We start from the raw sequence: 9,571 nt of genomic DNA, 5'->3' as shown, positions 1-9,571 counted from the left end.
ACTATAATGCTGCCATAATGCCACGATCAAAGCCACGATTACTGACAAAACTTTAGAAGATATTCACCCTTTTGTCGTAACTTCTGCATACTAATTTTGTTACATTTGCTATATAATTAGAAGAATTGTCTAATATCTAATCTAATCTAATTCCTGGTAGTGGGGGGCTGCGTTCGAACTGTAGCAAAGTATTAAATAGATACAAAGTAAAAATACGTCACATTTGCTTGCTTTGCTAAATCTGTTCGGTTTTTTATTTTTTTAAATAGTAGGATCGTGTAGGCTATGCCAAAGCAGGGTTTAAATGGAAATCTAGAGGACGAATATCTCCAGGAATAGGGTTGGGCAGCCCTGATATAAAATTTCGATTAGAGAGACAAATTTGTATAATTTACAATGTGAAAAGTGCACCAACAAAATGCTCAGCGATTGGATGGTGGCTGGATATCGCCTGGTATGGGCGCTGCAGCTATGTGAGATCAGGTTGCGGGCGGCTAACCCGGTCCGAACGCAGTAGTAGTTTTCTAAAGCGAGAAGCTGGTTGCAGTTCGTTAGCCTACTCTCGCAAACGATTGAAAGATCTTACTATGACAACTGACGTCGTTGTTTCAATTCCGTCGTTGATTCCTGTTCAGACTGGCTAGCTTCTCCTGCCTATATGGCTGCATACCTTAATGACAGGACTGCACTACGCACAAATGAAAATATGAATTAAGGCATAGCCTACGGACCATCAGAACTGGGAGCTTGTTTCCTTTGAAACTTTTAAGGTAAGTCGTTGAATAGGTTGTCTTAAGTAGCCTATTACTGCAAAGAAGGCACGTGGTATCGCCATAGCAAGTGCGTCCCAAAGAATGTCTAAGTAGCAATGTGCTAACAGCTGAGAATTGTACACCGAGCGGCTGTGTGTGTATTCCTAAGTAATTGCTTATTTCTTTCGGGAATGCAAGATCAGACAAATCGTTTTCTTGATCCAGATCGCTGTCACTTTATTCCATTTCTTATGCAGAAATTCGCAGAATTGTAAATATAGTTCATGGTCAACAGTTTAAACCAACACATAAAAAATAATTGCGTGCCGTAAATGAGATTACGCCAATGCCAATGGTGACACGATGGCTTAAGGAGAAGTTTCACTTTGTCCATCTTAAAAGATTGTTAGCTGACAAATTTTTGCTTCAGAAATTGAGTTTATTTGACAATCTGAAATACAATCCAAGCACGTGACAAATACGCATGTTGTGTGATATATTTAACCAGCTGATTACACGTGGGAGGTGCTTTCTACACGACTGTCGGGGGCAAATGTGACAGAAAATGCCTTAAACTTGTTAGCTTAACAGAATAAAATACTTTTCCATAGCCTATTTGATGTTTAGAAAAGAACGGTGAAAGAGTACATTCGCTACAAAGAAATTATACATTTATAACGTAAATATGTAAATATATTATTTTGTGGTTTTGTGCATTTGTGCAAGGTTTCAGACATTTATTTAAACAGCTTACATTTACATATATGCCCTTTCTTTTTGGCCATGTCAGCATTGTTACAGATATTCCATTGTGCATTTTGAATTACTTGCGAGAACGTATTCTCAGTCACTTTCAAGCGCTAGCCTTTGTGGACGCAAAGGTGCTGATAAAGTCAATGCACGTAACTCTTGCACACAGTAAAATGTCCCATGTTAATTCAACTCTAACAGAGTACATATGAGTCCAGTTGAACTCATATGAATATCTGACACTGAATATCTGACTGTGCAGAGAGATGTTAAACAGTGTGAGCCCAGGAAGGTACCAGTAAGCAAACTAATGGCACAGAAAGTGTTGCTTGGCTTCACAAGTGTTCATACTGGCTGTTGTTCCCAGGAGTGCTGAGAAGAGGAGCTCAGAGGCATGCTGGGAGGGGCTGTCGGTTTGACGTACGGAAGCGTCTCCCGAGTCAGCGCTATTGGAGAGGAAGGGGAAGATTCCCCACCTGCCGGTACGGAGAGCACGGCATCCTCAAGTTATTCTGGCAGTGACTCGGACACCGGGCAGTGGTCCAGCCCAAAGATGGGCCAGGAGAGGGCCGTGGGCACCTCTGCCCGCCTCCCGTGCGCCCCGCCACCCGTCCCGGCTGCTGCTGGGTCCACAGCTCAGGAGGAGAGGGACCAGCGCGATGCTGGCAGCAGGCAGCCAGCAGGGGAAGAGCTCTCGGAAGAAGACGCGGCCTACACCTGGAGTGCCGATCCAGCGACACTCCCGCAGAAGGCCGCAGAGTTGGCTCTAGCAGAAAGGCCGACAGGGGCCTCGATTGTCCCCGCGATGAAGAAGGCCGGAGCCGAAGGAGAAACAGAGAACAGGCCCCACAAGTGCCCGGAGTGCTGCTGGGCTTTCAAGAGGGCCAGCAACCTCCAGAGCCACATGGAGACGCACAGGGGCCTTAAGCCTCACGTGTGCGAGCTGTGCGGCAAGGCCTACACCCACCAGGGCACCCTCCAGCAGCACAAGCGGCTGCACACGGGCGAGCGGCCCTACCACTGCCCCCACTGCGACCGCACCTACGTCTGGTCCTCGGACTTCCGCAAGCACATCCGCTCGCACACGGGCGAGAAGCCGTACGCGTGCGGGGCCTGCGGCAAGGACTTCGCCCGCTCCTCCGACCTGCGCAAGCACGAGCGCAACATCCACGCCAACAACAAGCCCTACCCGTGCCCGCAGTGCGGCAAGACCTTCAACAAGCCCCTGTCCCTGCTCCGCCACCAGCGCTCGCACCTCGGGGACCGGCCCTTCCGCTGCCCCGACTGCGGGAAGGACTTCGCCGTGGCCAGCCGCATGGTGGAGCACCAGAAGACCCACAGCGGGGTGCGGCCCTACTCCTGCCCCGTCTGCCTGAAGTGCTTCAGCAGAGCCTCCGGCCTGGCGGAGCACCAGGCGCTGCACTCCGGCCTGCGGCCCTTCCGCTGCACCCAGTGCGGCGGCGCCTTCGCCCGGGCCTCCCGCCTGGCCCGGCACCAGCACGTCCACACTGGCGAGCGGCCCTACGAGTGCCCGGGCTGCGGGCTCAGCTTCGCCCACTCCGCCACCCTCCGGCGCCACCAGCAGAGGCACTGCAGCGAAAGGGACTCTCTCCGCGCTGGCACCGCCGCCCACCGGGAGCCTGCCCAGTGCTCAGCGGTCAACTCCCAGTCTCACTATGACCTCACTCTGCCAAACCAGACAGACCACTGCCCGGGCCAAGGAGAGCTCCCTCCAGCAGACAGCGCACCGTCGTCAAGCTCTTCCTCAGACTGCTCGGAGCAGACCGACCTTTGAGTCTGGGCACTTCCATATAGTGTGACCATACATTCACTTTTGAGGCACAAGGCTAATAAAACTATTCATAGACAAGCCCGGTACTCATTGTGCCCTATTGTTTGACAGACGCTGACAAGCTGAAGTCACTTGACACGACTGTATTGTGTGCCCAAGGTTTTGTTAGGCCGTAGGTTAAGCGTTATGTGAGTCACACCCAGGTGTAAGAATGCAGTGTTATTTTAGGTGTCAGACTTTTGCCCTCTTGTTAAAAGCCCAATGTACAATTCTGCTTCCAGTAATACTGTAGCTGATTGTATTTGCATCTTTAAAACAGAAGTGTGTCAATAAAAACAATGCGGTAACTACATCTGTAATTTTTCATGGAAAGGCAAATTTCAGCATTCTACCTCAAACAAGGAAATTCATTAATTCGTTCATAATTGAATTGCCAAAACCTGTCTGAAGGTAGCAAGAGTCAAAGACAATGTACAGGGCATGGGTGTGATGGATTTATTTAGAGAGAAAAAATTGCAGCATTGATGGCCCCAGTCCTATAGCTGTGTCCTTGACTGGGGACAGTAGTTAAACTTAATTGCAGAGAAATGGTAAGATGAAAGTTAATGAAGATGCAGGAAACCCCAGGCTTAGGTGAAGCTATAAAGTCTGGCAAGTTAATTATGTAACTATAGCCAATGACCTTCAGGAATTTGGCAGTCATAAAGGTTACAGAATGAATGTAGCAACACTATACTTGCTACTGCATGGACCTTGAAACAGGAGATAACAAATGGACTTGTATAGCTGCACATCAGAGAAAGGAAAATCTTTACTCCAGAAAAGGTCAGGTTTGTGACACAGTTACTGTTGTGAGAAAATAAACATATGCATTCCAAAAACATTATTTGACATAAGGAGTCCAAAAGTCACATTAGATAACACAGAGTGAAAACTTGCACACGTGCTTCCAAACAAGCCAAGCTTGCTCAGACATAAGTTGAAGAAGCTTTAGCGAGGAGACCGCCTGCATCGCATCGACCAGCAGGGGTCACTATAGAGTGACGAGCGCTCAGATCGTATGAATCCTCTCTAATCCTGAGCTATGTTGCCACCCAATAAGTTTCGCCCTGCAAGGATATTGGCCACAGCCTGCATTGGCACTGTCGAGACTGGAACTGCGTCCTAATAGGGTGAGCTACCCTGCAGCGTCAGACATTTTCTTTTTGATGTAAAATTATTTTTCCCCAGGCGAGATGTGTTCACAGCCCGTAGAGCAACCACCTCTCGAGCCAAGAAAGGGGGGGGGGGGGGGGGGTCTGTTTTCCTAAATCTAATTGTCAACATCATAAATTGGGAAATGGGCACTCGTAGGTCTTGCCAGTGCCGGGAAAGTTGGCAACAAGCAGTCCTGCTTCTCCTCTTACTCAGCAGCTGCGACTGCAGGGCTGCCAAGTTTGTAGGGGAATCCGATGGCCCGTGCAGAATGCAGTCCTCCAGTTAGCAGGACTTTCTTTCTGCAGTCTTGAGTAACGTGTAAGACACACCATTCCCTGGCCTTCAGCGAAGGCGAAATTTGTCGCGCATTAGATCTTAAAGGTACACTACATTTCCAAAGGTATGTGAACACCCATATGTATATACCTCATTCCAAAACCATGGGCATTCGTATGGAGTTGGACCCCCCTTCAAGCTCTGGTGTAACAGCCTCCACTCTACTGATGAGGCTGTCCACCAGATTGTGGAACATGGCTGTGAGGATTTGCTTCCATTTAGCCACAAGAGCATTAGTGAGGTTGGGCACTAATGTTGGGCTTAAGGCCTTGCTCACAGTCAGCATTCCGGTTCATCCGAAACGTGTTTGCTGGGGTAGAGGTCAGGGCTCTTTGCAGGCCAGTCTAGTTATTTCCTCACCAAACTCAGCAAACCATTTCTTTGTGGACCTTGCTTTGTGCACGAGGTATTGTCATACTGAAACAGGAAAAAAAACCCAAACTGTTGGAAAAAAAGTTGGAAGCACACAATTCTGTAGAACGTCATTGCATGGTGTAGCATTAAGATTTCCAGACCATTATTCCTCCTTCACCAAACTTTATAGTTGGCACTATTCGGGCCAGTATAGGTGTCACTATGCATTCTAAACCCAGATTCGTCCATCAGACTGCCAGTTAGTGAAGTGAGACTCATCACTCCAGGGAAAGCGTTCCCACAGCTCCAGGGTCAAATGGCGGTGTGCTTTACATCACTCCAGTCGACGCTTGGCATTTGCGCATGGTGATCTCAGGCTTGTGTACGGCTGCTCGGCCATGGAAACCCATTTCATGAAGCTCTTGACGAACAGTTCTTGTGCTGACGTTTTTTGTACGGCTGAGCTGTTGTCACTTCTATGACAGTGCCACGTTGAAAGTCACTGGGTTCTTCAGTACAACCCAATATTTGTCAATGGAGATAGCACGGCTGTATGCTTGATTCCATGCACCTGTTAGCAATGGGTATGGCTGAAAGCAAAACCTCTAATTAGAAGGGGTGTCTACTTACATTTGGGAATGTAGTGTACCACAGGGGGTCCCTGGCCAGACTTGATATGCAATGACTATGTTTGCAAAAATATATCAAAATAAAAACCTTTTTGACTTTTGACGGGGGTTTCCTGGATGCCATTGAGTCTGGGTGGGAGTCCCTGGATCAGAAAAGTTTGAGAACCTCTGATGCACAAGCCATTCCACAATATGACTGTCACCTTCATGACTTCTACAGCACAAATTTCCAACTCCAGAAGTGTCCTGGTTGGCCACAGTATCTGCTGGTTTTCGGTGTTTCATAACTTAAGTGCTACATTTAAGCCATTGGCTGCCTAATAGAGTGGGACACACTTAGTTTCCAAACCTAAATTTGCAGCTGATTGAAAGCAAACCCCAAAAGCCTGAGACCACTGAGTCTCTCTGTGGCCCAGTGTCCACTAGTCCCCTCTCCAACTGAGCATGTAATTGAGTCAGCTGGTCGCTGCTTTTTGATTAGCCTTCTTATGGGTGAGGGCTCCCATGCATCACCCATATAAGTGCTTCAAATTAGTGGCAGTTGAGGTGACTTTGCCCTTTTTCACTGTAAAGCACTTTAACTTCACGGACTGAAAAGTGCTATATAAGTGCAAGCAGTTTAATAAAATCAAAGTACGGAAAGACACACAGATAAAGTCGTTCTTGAAGCAGAAAATCTAGCCATCACAGGCAAAGTAAAACATTATCCGGCTCCTTTAAGAAGCACGTAGCTACATTGTTTTCTATGCGTCTTCCTCTGTTGATGGATACAGGAATCTCGGCCACTCTTGGGAGAGCTGTGTAAGTACAACACGTCTTGAAAATGAAAGGCTCCACTGGGATTGGTTGAGTATGCCGCACACTGTAGCCAGGAGCCTCCCAGGGAGCCACTAGGGGGCGCTTTGCTGGGGAGGCTACAGGTCACACATACGGGATCATGAAACACAATGACAGCCGAATGCCACTGCAGGGAGCGTCAGGGACCCCCTCCTCCCCTTTTGCATTCGCAGAGGAGGCCCTGCTAATGGTGAAACCGGAGTACTGGAAACTACCATGTGGGCTTAGAAAAATGAAAGACCAGTGGCCATGCTGTCCAGCATGGGAGTGCAGGGGCATGGCGGTGACTTAGCACAGGATTACAATGTCTTAGGATGTCACATAATGGCTTCACAGAACATATCTTAACTTGTCTGTGTGTGTCTGTGAACACTGATTCAAATAGCCTCAATTGTCATCCTTTAATTAATGATACAACCATTCATATGTTCTTTTTTAAAATAAAAACCAATGATCACTGTATTTATTTCACAAAAAAGATACTTGTTCTACTTGGGAATGAGGTCAATTCTAATTCCATAGGACCTGTTTTGCTTGTCTTTTCATAGCAGAGATTTCTTTAAGAGGATCTCATAAATCTCTGTTTAATAGTGTGAAATAGAGACACGGTTGTGTTTCACCTCCAAATTACCCTGCCAGGGCTTCCCTGTTCCAGATGCCCGGGTGTATGTGTGCAACGGTTTAAAAATAAGAGTGATCGATATGCTTATACATTCATAGCTATGCGAGCTAAAGCACACTCAAATCTCCTGGAAGTATCCAATTTCATTCCGTCTGCATAACAGTGCAGTCATGAGGCATTATTTCCACAAGAGGGCAGCAGGCATTTTCTGGCAGTTTTTATCTTTCTCAAAGGGGCTTTCTTTACTTAGGAGTGGGAGTGGGTTTCACTGGGTGAGTGATAACAAGTTACAGATCTCTGAAAAGCTGCATAAGCACGACCATGTACTGTATCTGGAGAGGTTTGATAGAATGATCCCACTGAAGCCAATTTGATGCTAGACAAAAAGTGCCATTGTCGTTTCAGCTCTGAAAACCGACTGCATTTTCCTCACATTTTGCTGCCAATCAGCATTTCCAACATTAACATTATTTAGGTTTGGCTCTTCAGACAATATTTAGAGTTAAGGTGTGAACTAATAATACAACTACACAATAATGTACAGAGGTGTGCCGTAAGAATTGGGGGGAGGGTGGGGGGGGGGGGGGGGGTTAGGACGATTCTAATGGTACAGACTGACAGGGGCCCTAATATTAGAACCTACATTTTTTTTGGTCAGTGGCGGCCCAGTGTGAAATCTTTTCATGAGGTGCAAAATCCCTGGTGGCAACCCTTATAGTGAGCATCTTACTTTGCCTACAGTATGCATAGGAACCACATCATCATTCTGACAGTTTCATAACCAGTGATAACCAAATGTGACATCCCACATGCAAATATATTTAGTCATAGTCATTTAGTTATGGGTCTTTTTGCTCTATGGTGATCATTTTTCTCATGTTTTGTTAAGCAGTAATGGTTATGCTGTTAAACAACTTCAAAATGTAATTATGAAGGGTTTATGACAACATTATACAGGCCACATAACATAAGGTCCACTTCAAGTACAGTGATAACAACAAAGCACCTATGGCTATGTTTCACTTGGGTCTGTTCTGGAAGGTTCTAAGAGACGTTACCTGAGGAGGGCACATGGGACTTCCAGCTGCTCTGGCGTCTCCACCAGACGACCTGTGGAGACACGGTAAGCCTCAATTTAACAGCAACACGCTGTGAGCGGACTCCTCAGAATACATCACTCTGTCCCTGCTGAGCCACAGGTCCTAAGGACAATCTAAAAGCACTGGGCTGATTTACAGGTAGAATGTGCGCTGTCCTTTTGAGCAGAATACTAGCATGACCCTTCACCTTTCCCCTGCACGTGAACTCAAAGTGCACTGTAAGTAAACACAACTGCTGCAGTTCCATTTGAATCTGTGTTACTCGGGCCTTAAAAGATAAGAATTTGGTGATAATCACCGAAAATCGCCATAACGCAGGTTAGTGACTTGTTTGGTGGGTTAGTATTCTGAGGTTAATGAAATCTGAGGTTTTCATGAAATCAAAATTTTCAAGTACTTTCAGAGTTAATAGCTGCAGCCATCAATAACTTCCTGGATTTACTCGCACTAAAAATGAAATTTTCAATGGAGCTGGTAACAATAAAGACAACTGCTCATGACTAGATAAACGGTCTCCTGTGCTGTGTTTTCAAATGACCTCTGGCCCCCCTGTAGGAAAAAAAAACTGATTGTGGAAACTGATCAATCTGCTCTGCTCCGCTCGGTCATAGTATCATCTCTGCTTTCAAGTCTTGCAATTGACAGGTTGCAGGGCAATGAGCTTTTAAAGTAAACACGCACCTGGCTAATGACTCGGCTTTTTTTTCACGAGGAAGTGTTTGCCCAGCTCCCAAACACGGAAACAAGAGTGCGTCATAGATTCCACAAAATCATTCTGAGCAAACAACATGGCACCCATACACTGGAGTCTATACTTATCACTCATATCGGCCACGATGGTCAGCAACATGTGACTATTTCATGCTTTGACTATTTGCCCTTTTTTTTTTGCACCCAACTGATAATGCACCTTAATGATCTTCTTCCTTGGAAATTCTTCTGAAGTCTAACGTTCGTGTAACAGACAGCTACTAACTGACACTAAACAAGGAAAACCCTGAAGTATTAGAATGATTTTGGAACAATTTGGCCTCGAAATCATATCTATATTATAACCGTGCCATGCTTGTTTCCTGCAATCAAAGCACAAACCTGTGCATTAACTGGCACCTTGAGAAGTGGCCTTGAATGCAATACAGATACTGTTATCCATGTCTATGCAGATTGTGTACATGTTGCATAAAACTATTTCACACTTTCTA

The 9,571-nt window shown here is 46.2% G+C and overlaps 1 protein-coding gene across 1 annotated transcript; it reads left to right on the top strand.

Annotated features, from left to right (window-relative positions):
• The first annotated feature begins 298 nt into the window (after positions 1-298).
• Positions 299-3,644, top strand: LOC118229509 (zinc finger protein 501-like). Its single transcript, XM_035421498.1, has 2 exons — positions 299-770; positions 1,870-3,644. The coding sequence occupies exon 2, from the start codon at positions 1,897-1,899 to the stop codon at positions 3,295-3,297; it is 1,401 nt and encodes a 466-aa protein (XP_035277389.1). The 5' UTR covers positions 299-770; positions 1,870-1,896; the 3' UTR covers positions 3,298-3,644.
• The last annotated feature ends 5,927 nt before the right edge of the window (positions 3,645-9,571 follow it).

This window comes from Anguilla anguilla, chromosome 6 (assembly GCF_013347855.1).
Source record: "Anguilla anguilla isolate fAngAng1 chromosome 6, fAngAng1.pri, whole genome shotgun sequence".
NCBI lineage: Eukaryota > Metazoa > Chordata > Actinopteri > Anguilliformes > Anguillidae > Anguilla > Anguilla anguilla.
This window is presented reverse-complemented; position numbering and strand designations above follow the sequence as displayed.

What these genes read in the sequence shown, in the direction of transcription:
- LOC118229509 (XM_035421498.1), top strand. Translation starts at nt 1,897, where the DNA reads ATGCTGGGAGGGGCTGTCGGTTTGACGTACGGAAGCGTCTCCCGAGTC.